Source organism: Lissotriton helveticus, chromosome 12 (genome assembly GCF_964261635.1).
Source record: "Lissotriton helveticus chromosome 12, aLisHel1.1, whole genome shotgun sequence".
NCBI classification, from domain to species: Eukaryota; Metazoa; Chordata; class Amphibia; order Caudata; family Salamandridae; genus Lissotriton; species Lissotriton helveticus.
This window is the reverse complement of record NC_136073.1, coordinates 804,309,499-804,329,428: the sequence shown is the minus strand read 5'-3', so window position 1 is coordinate 804,329,428 and position 19,930 is coordinate 804,309,499. Positions and strand designations below refer to the sequence as shown.

At 44.4% G+C, this 19,930-nt stretch overlaps 1 protein-coding gene across 4 annotated transcripts in view; it reads left to right on the top strand.

The window, feature by feature from the left end:
* SEMA6C (semaphorin 6C) overlaps positions 1 to 19,930 on the top strand; it is a 313,712-nt gene that overhangs the window by 277,625 nt on the left and 16,157 nt on the right. Inside the window, exons 16-18 of one of the 4 annotated variants that reach the window (XM_078670647.1) lie at positions 5,999 to 6,051; positions 8,532 to 8,582; positions 19,376 to 19,531. In XM_078670647.1, the coding sequence (XP_078526773.1) occupies positions 5,999 to 6,051; positions 8,532 to 8,582; positions 19,376 to 19,531 (260 nt within the window). The remainder of the gene's footprint in view (positions 1 to 5,998; positions 6,052 to 8,531; positions 8,583 to 19,375; positions 19,532 to 19,930) is intronic. The other 3 variants (XM_078670649.1, XM_078670648.1, XM_078670650.1) reach the window with 3 other exon arrangements.

Below are 19,930 nucleotides of genomic sequence, written 5' to 3'. Positions count from 1 at the left end.
CATCTATATACTCTTTCTTATGTTGCTTCTTCTTATCTTCTGTATACATCTCCTGTATACTTTGTCATTTGTTGCTTGTTATCTGTATACACCTTCATGTATGCACTGCATGTACACTCATAAATACATTCTGCATTTATAAACCTACAGTTTGGCATCTGTGTACCTCCGTTCATGTTGACCTATACCCCTATGTGTAAAAACATGGATATAGACACTTACGTGTATGTGTGCATATATCTATACTAATATAATAAAGAGAGAGACCAAACCTTTGAGGCGGGTAATCTCAGGAACCACAGCACCAATCACAACACCCAGTACAGCATTGGAAAGGACAGTTGCAGCAGATGGACATAGGCTATACAGCTGCCCACCATATACATTAGAAACGTAAAAGAACCTTACCGGCAAAGTAGTCCCTTGTGGGCGTGGACGTTCTGCTCAGGGCGTTGTGCTGGGGGCGTGTGCATACAGCGATGGGCGCGGCATTCCGACATTAAAACGGCATTCCGAAAAACAAAGCCTTCACACTACTTCCTTGTGGGCGTGTGCGTTCTGCCGGGGGCGTGGCCATACAGCGATGGGCAAGGCATTCGCGGAAAATGGGCCGTAAATCCTGGATGCTTTATGGAGCCACCACACACCATAACAGATTGCTACGGTGCTCAGGCGGGGGCTGAGGTGAGTCAGCGTACCAGCGGTGCTCAGGCTGGGGCTGAGGAGAATCGGCATACCAGCGGTGCTCAGGCGGGGGCTGAGGAGAGTCGGCGTACCACCGGGGATAACAAAAAAAAAACAGGCTGCTCTTTCACACATGCGCAGCGTCACGTGCACGCTCTCACGCACTGAACTCTCAAGAGGCTGAGGAGAGTCAGCGTAACAGCGGGGATACCCAGACAATGAAACGGGCGCGGCTTTCAGAACCGCGGAATTCACTCGGTGCCACATAAATTAGGATTTACTATTACAAACATTGCACACATTACATGTCATCCCCGGACAATGTCGGGACGGGCTGGTAGTGTATAGTATATATATATATATGTATATATATATATATATATATATATATATATATATATATATGTATGTGTATATGTATATATTCCATGTAAAAACAATGATTAAATAATGTTGTAGTTAGATATGGTAATGAGATCTTAGATTTTTTTTTTTTTAAGTAGAAATAATATGATAAAACAATGGTTATCGTGACATTCTACTAAGGTGTTAAAATGAGATAGGAACTAATGTGTACTAAGCCAAAACCCACTGAAATTCACCATCGATAGTTAATTGAACTAGCTTGCACTCCTTTCGTGCACGGCTTATGACCTCGTATATTACATCACTCATATATGGAGCACCCCTGCCGTGCACGGCTTATGACCTCATATATTACATCACTCATTTGTGGTGCGTTGATTTGATTAGTGTTGGGAGTGCTAGTGTTGTACTGACACTGGGAGTGGCCATAAAAGGTGTCCTGTGGACCTACTGGTTCTGATTCGCTGATATCCAGGGAATGTTGGCTCTATTTAGACATATGGAAGGTTAGGCTGACAGGCGGGAGTGCTTGTGGTCTGCCGACATGCCGGTGGGAACTCTGCTCTCAAGCAGAGAGTGCTCTGCTGACAGCATGGCCAGGGAAGGGACCTCAGAAACTCAACACTACTCAAAATGCAAAAAACAAGAATAACCAGGTTATCCACAGATGCAAAAAACAGAAAAACAAAAAAATCAATCCTAGCGCGTGCTGGTAAAGGCTTTCCTTAAATGTGCTGAGGCTAGGGTTCATTCAGCCCTCTGAGGAAGGGGCGGGATGTAAAGACACGCGTCAGCACATAAGTGGCAGCTGTAAGCGGCAGAAGGAGGTTATTGCCGCGCAGTGACGTCCCCGATAGCTCATCTCTGGAACTGCGCACAAGCAGATTTTACGAAGTAGCCTTTTTTCCTGTGAAACTTAATTTGTACTCAGTAAGCGGTGTACTTGAGAAAAGCTGGCAAATGAAACAATTGACTCGACCATCCCCTACTGTATCGATTTAAAAAAAAAATTAATTAATTTTTGTAATCAATAAAGGACACGTGGCACTTTTTGGCGCAATTAAACGGAGACGGTCCCTGAATTAGTTCCTCTTGCATTTGGGCCACGGTTCACCCTTCCTTAAACAATACCACTCCCTGTTTTCTTCTAGGCCCTCTCCTCAAGTAGGTCACTTTCGATGTTCATCTTTGGTAGCACGTAAGCTGCGTTTTGACAGTCTTCTCAACAATGTAAATGTATGTATCAAACAACAATCAGGGGCACTCTTAACTTCCTCTGTTAGTTCTACTTCCTGTATTAAGTCTCTCTAGTACTTCCTGTATTATATGTGTATAGTACCTCCTGTATTAAGTCCCTACAGTACTTCCTGTATTAAGTCTCTCTAGTACTTCCTGTATTATGTGTGTATAGTACCTCCTGTATTAAGTCCCTACAGTACTTCCTGTATTAAGTCTATATAGTACTTCCAATATTAAGTCTCTAAAGCGCAAGAGGGTACAGTCCTGCTCTCCATTGAAAAATGTCACTTTCTACATTAGTTTCTGCAGCACAGAAGTTACCCTAAGGCCTTGTATTCAATTCTGTCCCTTCCTCTGTTCACCATCCAAAGATGCGGTAGCTTATATTTCATGTTCTTGTCATCTAAGGTACTGTAAGGCCCTCTCCCAAACAATATTCTCAATAGCACTAATAGCACAGTTGAGCTATCCCTACAATGCAGTCCAATCATATAGGCCACAGAGCACTTGGATGTATTTTGGACTTTTTTTTAAACCCTTATTTATATTTCAAGGTAGGTAAAATCTGGCAAAGCGGACTTAAGCAAATATCTCGGAATCGACATATTTTTCCCAACCGCAATATGATCAGTACACCAGGACACACGCAGTGACTTCTGTTCAACATTTCTCATTATTGTACGGGCCTCCACATTTACTAGTACAGCGCTACAAAGGCGTGTCCACGCCAGGGCCCACTAACTGAAGACAGTAGTAGTCTGGCCAAGAATGAAGGCATGATCTGACAGATGGTCTTCTGTAAGGCCAGTTTTGTGGTTTACTGTTTTTGTTGCAAAATAATGTTTCCACATAAACCAGCATGTTGTATGGGGCACACTGTGCTTTATAAGTAAACATAAACACACATGGATCTCACAACCTTCCAATGGCTCTGTGGGTGGACCTGCCTAGAGCAGGAGATGCATCTCTTCTGGAGTTGTGTTACATGGCGTGCGGTTTGGAAATAGCTACTCCACATATGTGGGAGGGATTTGGCTAGAACTACTGACGTTGGAACCTGGAGGCCCAACCTTAAATCCTAACCTTGGCACTTGACTCAACAGCATGTGTATCTTGGAAAATCACTTTTGCTCCCTGTACCTAAACCTTTAAAATGTAACCTGTGAAATGTATTTGTGTATTCCCCACTTGATGTACTAGATTTTGTAAATCGTCTTCTTACACGCAACATTTTGTAGAGTGCTCCGTTAGTTACTAGCTAGGTTTGCGCTATATAAAAACTAGCACATACATGTGCACAGCCAAGCCTCCGTAGCATTTTTCAAAAATCTTTTTCTGCTCACTTCTAGGCACACCGGTAAATGTTAGTCTAAAAATTAAGCCGCTTTACATTGCCAGGCCTCCTTTTTAATTGACTGGGTCCCCACAGCTTTCTGCAAAGTTCCACCATTCTTTTCTTCTGGTAAGCTAGGAGTATCCATCCACAATGTCAATGTCAACCTGATTTTTTTAAGTTTCGCAAAAAACCTGAAAACATTCCTATTTCAGTAATCCTCAGTCTGGCCGCTCTCCCCTCCACCCGTCCTCAGCGCTACGAGGCCTTCGGGTAGAAATGCGGTTTATAAAACTCCATTTCATTTCATTATAAATGCAGAACGCTGGTTGTGCGCCCAACATTAGTCGAAAACAGCCAGCATCAACACGTTAGCTTGGTTTAATCTCACTACAAAGGATGAACAAGAAATATTCTTTTTCCAAAGATTCCTGGCAGGGCAGTGTGTCATCTGTTTCATATCCTCTCGAGGATCGCTTTCAGCCATTCCAGGTTCTACAACCAACCGCAGCGGACTTCTATTTTAACTTTTCTTGTTATAATCATAGGCCTCCAAGTCTCACCACAGTTAGCATCTTCCTGCTAGCCATCCTAGTGACCTGGGTAATTTGACAGCCATGAGCCACTTTGATGTTCATCACCAGGTTAATTAATAATTATATACATACATAGCAATGCAATCATTATATAAAAGCCATTTTGTGTCGTAAAGCCACAACACTTCAGAATAAGAAATAATAAAATACTTTAATTGCACAGGATGAGTTTTTGTCCCCAACCAAAGGCACAACGGAAAGAAAAGAAACCCGTCCTACCGAAACCACCCACCTACGGCAAGTAGTACGGGTGGGGAACAAATTCACCAAATAGAGAGTCTCAACGGTATAAATCAGAACTGCAGGTAGATGTCTGCACAAAACACCAAGAGGCCAGTAATTGGAGGCTGCGGCACTAGATAAATACCCCACAACCTATCTTAAACCTAGCTCGCGAGGCTATGACAACCATGCATTTGTCTACCCTCACAGGCAAAGTTACTCACAACTTGAGAGTGCAATAACTGGTGGATAAGGACAGAAATATGCTCTTCTGAAGTTCTGCTGCATCTGTTGTAAGCAGGAAGAGCTTCTCTAAAGTATCCCACTATTTTAAAATATTAATGCAGTGATAATAAAAGTCTCTATTGTCCTTCAGCTGGATAAGATTACTGGATTGTTTTAATTTTTTTCAAACCCACTGGAATGCCTTGCTTTCCACTCAACGGGGGGTGCTTGCAGGCTAAAGTTTATTGAGCACCAGAACGACTGTTGTTTACTATGTGGTTCTCACCAGACCTGTGAAACACATATTCTTCTGCTCTCTTCCAACAGTAGTATATTTTTTTATCCTATTGGTGTCAAACGCGGCAGTTTTTAAATCATTTCAATGTTTGCTTAAGTCCACCCCATGGTCCCATTAATAGTGGTACCGTCTTGTGGAGCAAAAACACACTCACTCAGTAAAAGGAGGAGAGAAGAGACCAAGCCTCAGACCATCTGCATGTCAAGTGTGGAAATGGCACGCGTTTGTAGGTTTGAGATTCATCTTTGCAACAGAATGAGCTGCCTTGGTGGCTCCCGTCGTCACTGTGTAGGAAAGCGGTTTATTGGATGAGTCAAGAGTACTTCCTTGTAGGGAAATTAAGGGACTCGATGGGTCACTTGATCAATATGTGCTGACCAATGTTCCTGCTGTGTTGGTCTCTCAGTCATTCCCTCCTGAACAGGCTGGCTGGTTGGGTGGCCCCATTGGCAACCGCTGAGAAATTGGTCATTATCTGAGAAGAGAAGGGTGATGGTTTGCTCAGCTGTTAGCTTCTGAGAAATATGAACATTTGAGGAATTGATCAGTCATTGTCTGCTGAGAAATGGGCTGATTGAGTGGTTTTCTTGGTCATTATCTACTGAGAAGTGAGCTGATCGGTGCGTTGCGCGGTCGTCTGCTGAGAAATCTGCTGACTGTCATCGGAGAACAACTGAAAGGCTGGCTGGGTTGCTAGGCCTTTATCTGCTGTGAAACCTGAATATTGATGGGTCGCTGAGCCATTATGTGCTGAGAAATGGGCTTGCTTGACGGCTTTGTGGGACTTTCTCCACACTGAAATCCATACATAGGATTATCTGTTTCTGCAGGCACAGAATGTTTCGGTATCCTAAAATGCCACAAGCTTACAGGAGATTGGTGCGGGGAATGACTCTTCTTCTTTTCCCTCGCGGCGGTCCTCTATTCCTTGCTTGTCTTTGAAAATGATTTAATTACACTTTCGCATGGAGTTGCTGCCTGTGGCTAAAGCTATTCGCCCATGACATCTTGTTTTTCCTTCCTGTCTACTTGCAGGACCCCGTTCGAGCAGGATGTGCAGCACGCTACGCAACTTGGAGGGTGTCAAGGTGAGTGCACAGAACAATGAAACTTGCTCACTGCTTCTACAAGCATCACGTCCGGCATGCCTGCCACCCACCCCATGACACTGCAAGAGACTTTAATCTGTGTGAGGAAGGATGCCAGGCTGAGCCCTCTCACTTCACCCTGACCATCACAGTAGAGCTTGGGGTTACCAATATAACCCCTCTACCTAGCATGCTAGCCCCCCTCACAGTGTATGTCCTCACCATAGCAAACGGATTGGCAGACTGACACCTCACAGTGTGGGCTCCTGACCTTGGGGAAGGTGTTACAAGAGTAGTCACTCACTAGGGCCACACAAGCAAAAGTTTTAGCAGGTTGCTTTTCACGCTGGTGGGACGAAGCGATTCATGTTCCTTCACAGCGAGAGCTCCTCACCCTGCAGATAGTGTTACAAGGTTTATCCCTCATAATAGGGGCTCTTCTCCGCAGGAGTAGGTTAGCAGGCTACTTCCTTACCTTGGGGCATCCTTTCCCCAGGGATAGGTGGAAAGGTAGTTTAGGATTCCTGGAGGAAGAGTTACTGTGCTGTACCTTCCCCTTGGTCTTGGTGGTCCAGACGCTGTAGGTACAATGTGATGGCACACCCTCACATGTTCTCTGGGGCTGTGAGAGGTTATCCGGCTAAACTCTTACCTATGTGGGCTTTTGTCCTTGCAGAAGGATACAAGGTAGAACACTCACACTGGTGCCTCCTCTACTGGGGAAGCGTTATCTGCTAGGACCACACTTAGAGACTCCTTTTCTAGGAAAGCATCACCAATAGACATATTTGAGGCTAAACATTACTTTCTCAGAGCCACGTTTGCGGCCCCTTCTGCAGAAGTATTACAGTAATGGCCCTCACATTAGGGGCTCTTCTTCAGAGGAAGATTTACCTGCTACACCCTCGCTAAGGAAGCTCCTCTTATAGGGAAGTATCACCAGCCGCGGCCCGTGCAGGTAAGAGCGGTGGGTTGATGGGGCCAAGTGAGGGAGGATTTCAACGGACGATGACCAGGGCAAATTAAATAAATAATTAATTTCCCCTCGTCATCGTCCATTGAAATCCCCCTCCGCCCCCCTCACGGCCCCACTGCTCTTACCTGCACGGCCAGCGGCTGAGTATCACCAAAATGTACAAGACCCCTTGAAGGCTCTTCATCTGGGGAAGCATTACAAGGTAGGGCTCACATTGAGGGATGGTAAGCATTTTCAGGCTAGATAAACGCTCCTGTCATGGCGGGAAGGAGTATTAAACCTGAGCTTCATCCTAGGAGAGGTGAAGGCACAGCTTACAAGACATGGGGATCATCTTCTGGGACAAAATGAGATGGGACATTTGGTCGACTACATATTTGACTTTCGGTTCTGGACAGAAAAATTGAGATACTGGAGGCAAGATCCTCAGACTTGGGTGCTTCAGTCATGGTGGTAGAGGGGTTACTCAGACACTCTCACACCAAAGTGTTCTCTTCTTGGGTGACGGGAAACAGTTTCCAAGCCAGGCCGCCACACTGTAGTGTAAGCCTAGTCTCGCCTTGTGAAGGTTTATACTAGTTGTATGACCGAACAACGCAGGGAAGTACTCTGCATGGCTTTACCACGCATTTTTCACCCCCTCATTTTTAAGCACGCATATGCGTTTACAATGTATGCCTTTACCAAGCATTGTTTAGATACATTGTTTATATATATATATGTAAATATATACATTTGTGAGGGGGAGACCCCCACACTCCTTAACTTATCTTAAATGCGTGATACAGGCATACGTTGTAAAAGCAGATGCATTCTAAATCATACGCGGTAAAAAATGTGTGGTAAAGGTACAACGTGGTAAAAACCTCGTTGTAAAGGCTATTTCCCAATTATACTGCCAGGCCCCATAGCACATCTTGGTCAGACTCCTGGAGTCAAAAAGGAAGGGTTATCATACAGGACCTCCTAGTGAAGGTTTTGAAATGGGCAGAAGGTTGGCACAGAGTGGGCCCCAGGTCAGGCTGTCCTGCCTCGGAAAGACCTATCGGGCTGGCGAGGAGTCAGCCTATTGTTTGAAGCTCCAGGCACTATGGCTTGAATGTACCTTTTCAAAACTGGATATTTTGAAATTTCTTGACAACAACATTATTTTGGATTACACATGTTTTGGTGCCAAAAATAAATCATTAACATTAATAAGGCTTCAGTCGGTTTAAAAAAAGTTACAATGCGGAAAAACAAAGGTGGGCTGCGTTGATGAAACACGTGACTGATGCCTCAGTCTTTAGAGACATTGATGGTTCATGATGCATGTATGGTCTGGTGTCGATGAGCCCCTGTTGCCTCTCCATTCCTGTTCAGCCTTCTCTCTTATTGAGACTTGCATATTCCTTTTTCCGTCCGGTTCTCCCTTTTTGGCTTCCGTTGCAGACTTTTTTTTTTCTGTTATTGTGCTGTCTTTCCTGCTCCTGACTTTTATTTGATTTATTTTGTATTTCTCTAGACGTTGTGACTGCCACAGGAAATCACAACACTGCTGCTGATTCCGCCTATGGTCAGTGATCATTTTAGTTCTTTCACATTTTCTTCCCATCTTCCCTTCTAATTCATAATCCACAACATTCCTTTCCATATTCCAAGCTGCTTTAATTCCTAAAATATATATTTTTATCACTACACTTGCTTTCAGCTTTATGTATGTATATAGGAATGTTTGCATAGTGCATAGTAATTACTGATTGGGTACTTTCCCCTGAGGCGAAAAGCCGGGGGCGCTCTTCTTTTCTTTTGCTATTACTTGTGTTGTGCATTCTGTAATTAGTCAGGATCGAATTTTAAATATTGTACATATTTTACCAGGTGCGTTTTTAAACTCCTGAGAATTACGCTCGTTGCAGGAGAGACTTACTTCTCTTCCGTGGCTCCTGACAGAAGCCTCATTCTACCGGCGCAGCCGATTGCAAGCGCTGACGCCGGTAGACGAGGAAGTACGCCGCCATCTTGGGAAGGCAGGTAGGGAGGGTAGCGGTACAGCTTCGCGACCACTCCCACCCTCCTGTTATGTGTAAAAGCAATTACATCTCCCGGCCGCGCAGCGGACGGGCGCAGCGGGCGCGACGATGGCGCGCCGAAGGCGCGCCTAAGGCAAGCCCGTCTGCGCCCGTCCGCGCCTGTCCCGGGCCTAGGGCCAGTCCCCCTGCCCTGGATGTGAGAGAGACCGGCATTAGTTGGACCAGAGATCAGCTGATATTAGTAGGTGAGGGCTCATGTTCTCTATCTGACCGCTGCTCCCCTATTGAGTTAGATGGCCGTCCTTTTCAATGCTCCCATTGCTCCCTTCTGATTCCCCCTTGGCGTGAACGTACTCTCCCTCTCCCCACCGCTTTGGCTTCTTGCCCGTTAAAACTAGCATTGATCAATTGTCGCTCCCTGCCCCGGCATGCCAATGAAATTTGGTCGACCCTCACTACTTACTGTTGGGATATATTATTCCTTACGGAATCATGGACCAAAGATACCTCTAATCCAGACATTTTTCTAGCTACCCCCTCAGACTATCGCTATCTAGGCGCCAACCGGGAGGGAAAGACAGGAGGTGGTCTGGCCATCCTGTTTAAAACCCACCTGAATATCATCATAAAGAAAATCACCAATATTGGTCTGATAGAAGCCATTTATTTTTCTGTTGCGGATTCTGCCGCAGTTTTTCTTACCGGCATTCTGGTTTACAACCCCCCTAAAGCCTCTCCCTCAGCCCTGTTACAACTGGTACATGTCATCACGGACCTTTCCCTTAAGCACCCTCACTTTATAGTTCTGGGTGACTTTAATCTCCACGTTGATGACCCCACCTGTACCCAAGCCATCCGTCTTCTCGACTCTCTTCAGAGCCTGAGTCTGACGCAACTCATTCATGGTCCGACGCATGTAGCCGGCCACACGCTAGACCTTATTTTTTCCAACCTCCCAGGGACTAGTACGCACCCTTCTCTTCCCCTTACATGGTCTGATCACTTCTTGCTTGCGTTTGACATTCCCATCCCGCAGGCTCCCATCCCGGTGAAACCAGGGCCAGGCCAGAGAAGAAAATGGCATAAGGTCACCTGTACTTCCCTAGAGCCAATATTCAGTTGCCCTCTTGAGTTAAGCTTAGGAAATATTGATACCTGTGTTACTAAGTTTAACACTACTCTATTGGCGGCGATCGATGAAATTGCCCCTTGTATAACGATGTCATCTGCTAGAGCTCGCCCTTCTGCTCCCTGGTTTTCAGATGCCTTACGTAAAGAAAAAAGCCATTGTAAAAAACTCGAACGTAAATGGAGACTTACGTACGACCCTGAGGCAAAAACTATCTATAGAATGGCCCTTAGGAATTTCACTAAATCAAGAAAATTAGCCATGAAAGAGTTTTTCACCTCACAAATTAAAGACGCAGACAATTCGGCTAAAACACTGTTTAATATTGTCAAGGACTTTGTCAAACCCCCTGCTATGACACCTATTAATCCTGCTAGTCAGTCTCTTTGTAACGGACTATCAGACTTCTTTCAAGAAAAAATCGATAAAATTGCTGCCTCTTTTCCTCTAGCTGGTAATCTGGACCTCTCCCTTATCCCGGTTTCAATGAACCAGGACATTGTTCCTACTTTAGCTGTTTTCAAGGACCTCACTCCTAATCTTGCACATAAACTACTATTACAGTGCAAATCAGGTTCCCCTTTGGACCCGGTCCCCCCAAAAATCATGAGTGAGTTGGCCACTTTACTGTTAGACCCTCTTATTTCCATTTGGAACGCCTCTTTACAACTAGGCCAGTTCCCTTTAGTCTGGAAGGAAGCTCTGCTGGTACCCATTTTGAAGAAGGCTGATGCCGATCCTACACAATTTAGTAATTATCGGCCTATCTCTCTGCTTCCCAAACCTGCTAAGGTTTTGGAAAAGGCAGTCCAACTTCAACTAGCGGAATACCTGGAGACTTACTCTCTTTTGCATGATTCTCAGTCCGGTTTCCGTGCGGGTTTCAGTACGGAGACCGCACTGCTTGAAGTGTCAGAAACTGTGCGAGAGTGTGTGGACAAGGGCGAGGAGGCCATGCTGGTCCTCCTCGACCTGTCCGCCGCTTTCGATACGGTGTCCCATAAAATCCTCCTGGACCGTATGAAGCAGATTGGAGTGAGTGGCGTTGCCTTAACATGGCTGGGTTCCTTCCTCCAAGGGCGATCGCAGAGGGTTCTTCTTAGACCTTTTGAATCAGAATGCAAACCTCTGGTCCGCGGAGTCCCACAGGGCTCAGCGTTAAGCCCCCTGTTCTTTAATGTGTACCTTGCCCCGTTGGCTAAGGTAATAGAGGCTTGCGGAGTCAGAGTGATTTCGTATGCTGATGATACTCAGCTTATATTCTCTTTCAGCGATCACTCTGACTCCAGCCTCTCCAGTTTTCGCCACTGTCTTGGCGAAATTTGCTCCTGGATGTCCACTAACCATCTGCAATTAAACACCGATAAAACGGAGGTTTTGTTCTTTAATCAAAAAATGACCATTCCACCTTCTCTATGGTGGCCTACGATTCTCAACCCTCCGCCAACCCCGGTTCACTCTGCCCGTAACCTGGGGTTCATATTCGATGATACTCTATCCTGCAGCCCCCAAATCAATAAGGTCACGTCGATTTGCTATGGCAAATTAAAAATGATGAGGAAGATTTTCCCTTTTTTACCCATGGATGCACGTAGAACTGTCACCCAGGCCTTAATTACCTCCCACCTGGATTACGCGAACAGTCTTTATGCAGGGGCTCCTCTGTACCAAATTGAACGTCTCCAGGTGGTGCAGAACGCGGCTGCAAGATTGATTGGTAACATTCCCTATAGACATTCGATCTCGGCTTTTCGCAAAGAGCTTCATTGGTTGCCCATAGCTAACCGAATTAAGTTCAAAACGCTCATTTTTGCCTTTCGAGCGTTGAATGGAACTGGCCCAGACTACTTAAGAAAAAGACTGAGGTTGTCTTACTCGGTCAGGGATCTCCGCTCTAACAATCTGCGCCTAATGTATGTGCCTAGATTCCGTCGTACAAGAATGGGCGGCAGAGCTTTTGCCGTCCTTGCAGCCAAATACTGGAACAGTCTTCCTATTGATCTTAGATTTGCCCCATCTGAAGTGATTTTCCGTAGACGCCTGAAGACTTGGCTTTTTGTATCTGTGTAGTCTACTTTCTCTCTTTTCTGCCAATCAGTTTTTAGCGCCGGGACACCCCCATTGGGGGTAGCCGTGCGCTCTACAAAATTCATAAATAAATGCCTTGCTCAAGAGCAACAGAATGCTGAACATGGCTAAAGTCAAAATTTGAGGTACTCCATCGAGACATGAGCCAAAGGGGTACTACTTGCAATAGCTCACAAGGAAGCAATATTTTTGTGGGTTGTGTTGCTTATTGTTTTGAAGTGTTCTACTAAATAAATTTCTATAGTACCTTCCCAACATGTCTATGGTTCGGTACTGCTTTTGGAACCAGGGCGAAATTCTGAATTCCCGTTGACTGGTGAAAGTAATCTGTTGAAACTTTGTTTGACTGTGGTTCGCATTATTTGCAGCATGGTTCTGGCAGGTTAGTTTATCATTTGGTGGTAGATTCTACTCAAGTAGTATGTTTGATCAAGTGTCTGGGTGAAGCATTATGTGATTCCGCTTGTGTGTCGAAGGACATTGCCAGTTTATTTAGAATGCTCGGTTGTATGGATTCCATTGCTCAGCTTCAGGTGGTTATAAAGTTTCAAGACATATTTGCAACATCTGTGGATTGTATTTAGTGTTTTCTGTAGAAGTGAGATTTAAGAGCCTGTCTGAATTGAAGCATAGTTAAGAGAGTTCTGATGTTGGTGATGTGAAGTTGGTGATGTTGTTTCAGATACTGGTAGCATACCGGTTTCTCTCTTTTTAGTGTACTTTGTTCCCATTTAGGCTAAGGCATAGCTTCTAGTTGGTTATGTGTTTTAGCCAGGTAAGCAGGGTTACTTGTCTAGTTGATTTGTATGTCTTGCAGTTGGTCTTAAGGCCTGTATCGACCAAGAAGTGTTAATAGAGTGAGAACACAGACAAGGCCGAGACTGTTGCGTGTATAGCTTTATAGAAAAGAAGGTATGTGGAGCACTTAGCTTAAAAGTAGCGCTCTCTACCCCAACAGAATTGCCAGATGGAATGGTGTAGAGTAGGGGGCATCAACTGTTGGACATGGGGAACCTTATTTGGAGGAAGCAGCCAGGCTGGACTGGCTTGAGGTGCTATCTGCAGCATGTGGACAAAGTGGAAGGACTTGGGTCCTTACCCAGAAGAAACACTCAGGCTGGATGTGCTTATCTGAAGGAAGTGAGCAGTTTGGAAGGGTCAAGGTCCTTAACTATAGGAAAGGAGCAGAATGGATGAACCCAGGTCCTTATCTACAGGACCTGCACACGCTGGTGGGCTTTTAACCTTTTCTGAAAGATATGGACCAGCTGGATGGTCTTGATTCCTTTCCTGTAGGAAATAGATAATTTGATTGGCTTGAGTATTGATCTTGCGGAAGCACGCAGACTTGTGGGCTTGTGTCCTATGGTGCAGCAAGAAGGCAGACTGTATTTTCGTGGAACTGTAGTCACTATCTACATAGCAATTTATATTTTAAAATAGCTTACAGACACTTACTGAAGTTACGACGAGGCTCTGTATTGTGGCGCTTGCATGGTAGCTCCCTAGCATTCCAAATAATCTTTTTCCTGCAATCTCACCGCCTTTCCACTTTTCTTATTTTCCACTTTTTAGATCCCCTTTTCAATCTTGGCTTTGCCTTCCCGTGCTTCCTACATGTCTTCCTTCCGCTTGTCTCAACCTGTGTGTAACTGAGCCTTGCACAAGCGAATATCTGCATGTCTGTAACCCTCTCCGTCTACGCGAGTCTGAAGCTGGGAGGCATAGGACCTTGCGTTTCGGTGTTCCCTGCCTGCCCAAGCATCCGTAGTGTCTGAGCTCCTGCATGAACCCGCTTTTCCCTGAACCCTTTGTCCTAGCAAGACATGTTGCTTAGCTGAGCTGTGAATATGGTAAATCCCGATTGCTGCTCTTAAGACAGACTGCTGGTCTGCGGCAATTGTAGTAACATATAAGCCTAAGACCAAGCCTGCATTTAATGTTTATGTACTTAGGGGGTCATTTAGGGTTGGTGGACATGCTATTGGCCCAACACTTTGGCTTGTGTGCCATATTTCAAGATGACCTACTAGTCCATGTTTTCCTTTACTACAAAGTGACAGCTGGTCCACCATGTCATGACACCATGAGTTAGTCTTTTGCACTACCCAATGTGGAGTTTTCTTCTTGAAAAAAAATGTCTCAGAAGTCTTCAGCATTTTCTCCAAATGTGTGGGAGATATTTCACCATACTATAGTAGTTCCGGATATGGGAAAGAAGGCAATTTGTTCCAAGAATTTGTGACTGGCAGGAGAGACTTGCATGTCTCATCATCCAATGAGTGTGTCTATAATGCTTCCTAGCATACCCCATTATCCAATGATATGCATGGGTACTTGGTGAGTCACCCCTTTGGGGATTTCAGATTGGTGGAAGAGCCATATGTGCACACAGCTGTCCAAGAGGTGTGAATTCAACAAATTCTAATACCCGACCCACCGGTAGCAGAGGGCTGGCGATGTTTTTTTTTTCTTTGCTATTTTTTTGCTTCCACTGATTTTGATTGAAGCATAAACAAATTTTTAGTCGCCTTGTCTACTGAAGTGTACCCAGTGTTTCTGATCGAATACCAATAATTATATTATTGTTTGTTCGAGAGTAAATCCACATCAGGAGCAAGTACTGCAAGGCACGTCTCCAGGAATCATTCACTCAGCCATGTGCTGCGAAATGGGTCCAGAAAACTCAGTGACTGTACATGTGCAGCACAAGAAATGAGCAAGGAAAAACCTCATTCACTTACCAGCGGGGGCTCTCGCTGCCTGATAGGGCCATTCTGCTGGGGCCGAGATCTGCTTTTGTCGATGAGGCGGCTGGAAGATCACACCACAGGGCTGTGTGATGTGCACAGCTGGATGTAGAGTGCCTGTTATGGCGGCCCTTCCTACCCACGCTGCTCCAGAATCTCCACCATCACGTCGACTTGTCCTAGATTCATCTCTGTTCTTGTATTTGGAAGTCTAGTAACTCACTGTTTTAGGGACGTTTAGGGATATGCGGCCACCCTGTTAGGGCTGCTAACATTGACCCAGAGGAACCAGTCTCGAATCCTTGTTGCATTTCAATATCCTGCAAATCTGGGCAAATAGCTTAATCTCCATGTGCCCTCTGGACAGGTTCGCTGTATGTAAAACCACAAACAATATGTCTTATGGGCAGTATGTACCGGGACAACACAACTGCTGTAAGCAGTAGGACTGGATTAATTGGAATCTTGTGTATGAGTGCAGAGTAACTAGTCCTGTCCTCTCTCACTTATTCTTGGGGAGGGGTAAAGCATCAGTCATTCTCTAATGTTTACCTTATTTCTTCTGCTTTGAGAGATTGTTTTATGTGCAGACAGACAAATGACCAGCAATAAATCACTAGAGATTTGTTGCTTACCATATATTTGTAAAGCGCGAGTATATCACTCATTAAAGGTGTCAAGGCGCTGGGGGGCAGTCAGGGAGATTAAGTGAGCTATAGTCATATAATGCTGAGCTGCCGCCGGGGATCGAACCGTGAGCCCCGGGGTATAGAGTCACCTGCTCTACCCATTGCGCCATACCTGGTGTGGGCATCTTACCCAATTTCCCTATGACCTGTGTATGAATCTACTGCAAATCCTGCATTGTGTGCGCAGTTTTCATTGTTCACACTCTGCAAAAACTACTTACAATTATGCCAGCATCTAACAGAACGCATTAGACTGTCTCAAATCCAACAGACTATTTTGCTTGCACTCAACCTGCTTTGTTGCTGTGCCGTACAGTTGTTATTCTGCTCCCAACAACAACTACCAATCAGAAGAACATATACTTATAATTTTCTTTACTCCAAAATATTTTAACAAGACCTCCTGACTCAGTCATGTCCACAACACAGCTCAGAACAATGTAGTTAAAGAGATGCTTTGCCACCTGTAGGAGCATCCACCCCTCCTCACATTAATGTCTCAGAAAAGTTAAAAATAAAATACATTAACCCCGCCACACATGCACACCATTAAAATGATTCCATAAAAGCAGCTAGCAATGTTGTTAAACAAACTATCAAATCATTATGGGCAGTGAACAACCCTTTACGTAAAGAGAACACAGAAGGCCACATCCATACACATGCTACACGCCAAAAACCCTGGCTGGATCGGAAACACTTTTTTTCCCCTTTAAGCAATGCAACCATTTCTAAACACCACACTAGATTGACTCATCTTCACTAATCAACCGCATTGATCTCGCAAAAATTTGACAGAAATTGGAGTCTGTGTGAACTTGCACACTCTCTAGCTGTCTGAGCCGAATATCAATAGAGCTAAACTGCAAACTAAAATATCACCCATCGCAACCCCTACTATCGCGAGTCTAAATATTTCATTGGCAAAGTCAGTAAAATATCTAGGTTTCACTTTTGAAGCTGGTCGCTTACTAAATAGCCAGGCGAGTATGGCGATAAGGAATTGTTAGCATCTGTAGTTTCTACGACATCCTTTAATGCCTCTAATAGCCCAGAACACAGAACCTTAGTTATAGGGGCAGTGCTCAATTCCAAAATTGACTACTGCAGTGCCATATGGCAGGCCTTCAATCGTACTAAATTGATTTAGGAAAGGCAGCAGGAATAAGAGGGATGTAGCTAAAAAAAGATTCTCTAAAGCCAGGTGAAATCTCATTAAGAAAAGGATAATGTTCAGAATTAATTGCCTTATGTATAAATGTATCCTTAATATAGTACCACTGTAATAAAAAATTTGTGAGGGGTGCACAATATGTATAAATTCACATTCTGAATCAAAAGTAAAAAAAAAAGCTTAAATGTATAGTCTGTGGTTTATTTAATGACGGCTCCTTTGACAGTGTATTTAAGCCACACAGCTTAACTGTTCATTAAATCATATGTGTCAATGAAACTTAGTGTTAAACACGTTTCGCGTTTCCATCAGTTGCTTCTTCAGGTCCTTCTCGTGTTTTATAATACAGTCTATGTATTGCTACAATACTATCCAAATTATAGATGTATAATTACTCCGTTTGTTTAATGCCATTGTTGTAGTTTGACTCGGTAATGTTTTTCTTTACCTATCCAAAAGAAATAGTGTTCTTCCAATCCACACTATGATCCTGACCCTGGAATTATGAACTATCCACCAGAGAGAGCACTAAGGGGTGGAAGCAACTTCTTATTGATTGTACCTCGACCTAACTCAAACCTTAAGGGTGGGAAGGACATTTTTTGTTCATATGCCTTCTTCTGGACTCATTTTCCCCCTCCTTAGTTTTTACAGTGCTCATCATTCGAATATTTTTTTGTAGTCCTTAAGACCCATACCAAGAGACTTTTGGATAGTGAACTTGTAATAAAATATAATTAGTTAATCAGTGAATTGGAGAACCTTGTCTGCAGTAGTAAGAATTTCAGACCAGGAAAGGCACCTGAACTCCAAAAGCACTATCATTATTTACAAATAGTAGAAATTCACTATGCACTGCTTATTACATACCTTTGTACCAATGAATTATGCTTTTAGGTCAAGCATGCGTCAGCACATGTCCTTTCACATGCAAGGCTCTTGTAGTCAATAATAGGCTTGGAACCCGCCCATAGCTTAGCATTTGTTGGCATCATTCTGGTGATATTTCTGAGCTATGATGGGGTCAAAGCTGGCTACATCATAGCTCTTTTAAAAAAAACGTATTTAATTTATTCCCAGCTCCTTCATGTTTCTTCCTATCCCGTCACGGAATCTTCTGCCCCTCCCACCGGCCCCCATCTCTGTAATCTTGATCTAAAAAGCACTATGAAGCGAGCAGCACTGGCCACTGTAGAGCGCCTTTTAAAATCATCCCATTATCCACTCCGAAACACCCACTACCACCAGTAAGCTACCCCCCACCTGATATCCCAAAGCCAATAGCTCGCCCAAGGACGAGACTTATTCTATTGGCGTTGCCAATGCTTGTTGACTGTGGTACCAGCCTGTAGCCTACTACAGCAGAGGCAATTTGCATACTTTAATATAAGAGAGCCATACCAAAGTGGTGTTGTTGCCATCAGTGACAATTCTTAAATGCATGCTGATTTCGTTGAGCTGTATTAATCTTTTTTAGCATTGTACCAACGTCTTTTGTTCACCAGAGTTGCTGGTATAGTTGCTGCTCCCATCCTATGGTTTGAGAAAAAGGGGTAGGCAAACACGAAGTAGTAAATTCCAAGAGAAGCGAAGCTGTTTTTCGACTTATGAGACTAACACCAACAGAAAGTAGTGGGAGGGCAGAGACCAGTGATGGAGACAGTAGCTGGTTCCTTGGAGGGAAAGTGGTCTGAATTTGTGGCAAACTCAAAAAGCTTGGATTTGGGAAGGTTATCAGATATATGGATGTGCGAGGTTTGTTATTATTGGGCAAACCCTCACACGATCCCTTAGCCACTACTTGTGAAATCACATATATTAAGTCAACTGTTGCATCAACATGTTAGTCAAAGAAATATCAATACAATAGACACATTGTGGCTTTGTTTTAATAGAAAATTTCTGAATCTTCTATCATTAGTTCAGTTCTGTACTGTATTTGCGTGTATTTGTGTAAGTGTCTATATATGTTTGAGTGTAGACAATATATGCGTATCTGTCTATATATATATATTTATGGTGTTGTGATCAGCAATTTCCTCTCACTGTGCATGCACAGTGTATACACAGAATAAATACATAGTTTACAACAGCAATACAAGTTTCACCCCCCACTGACCATCCAATATTCCCCACAAGTGCCCTATATTGGTTTCCCACAGCGTTAGCGGCAGGGGAGTTTCCAGACCCTCTGGAGAGTCTCCCGACTCACAGAATGGGGGCAAGAGGTAAGTTGTCAAAACCCCTGAGGTCCATATACCATGGTTATTCTTTTTCTAAATCTGGCTTGTACTTTCTGGTAAAAGAAGAATGGTCACCTGCTTTTTATTACTTTCGGTCACTGCTAACATCAGTGACCAATATGCGTCAGTACTGCGTTAAGTGATGGAGGAAACTTCCATGCCACGCTCACTTCGTTGGTCTCCAAACCCTCCATTGAACTCTTTATTCTCATCATGCTTTCGTTGTCTATTCCCTGATCATCTGTTTGTTGCTGGTAACATAGGTGAGGCTCCACCCACTCGCGCCTCTGCTCCCGCCATCACCAGCACGGCGCCATTCCCAAGGGTCACAGGTCATTCCCAGACAGGCGCCGCCCACGACGACCTCCCTGCCTTTGGGAATCCGCTGTCTACCTTGCGGATAGCTGTGAAAACTCAGGGTAAGCGGGTTTATATTGACCACCGCCCCGGCTGTCTGTGTCATTAATACTTAGACCATGCTTCGTAGATGCTTCTGCTGCCTGTCCTGTTACCCTTTCTTCTGTGGCAAGTCCTGGTCTCCTGCCTTCCGTTTCTAGCACCCATAGGTCTCCTGCTGCAAAATCTAACACCCGTAATGGCTGCAACGTCAGTCGGAAGCAACCTTATGCCTATGTGTCTCTAATCAGGAGAACATTTCTCCATTTTCTACTAATATTAAGACTTAAGGGTATTGTAGGCTTGAGTATCGGAGAGGTAGATGGTAGTCCACTAAGACAACATGAGCGTGCCGCAGTGCCCAAATAGTGCTCCGTAATAGGGTAGTATATCTGTTCCTGGAGGTTACAAAGATGACATGT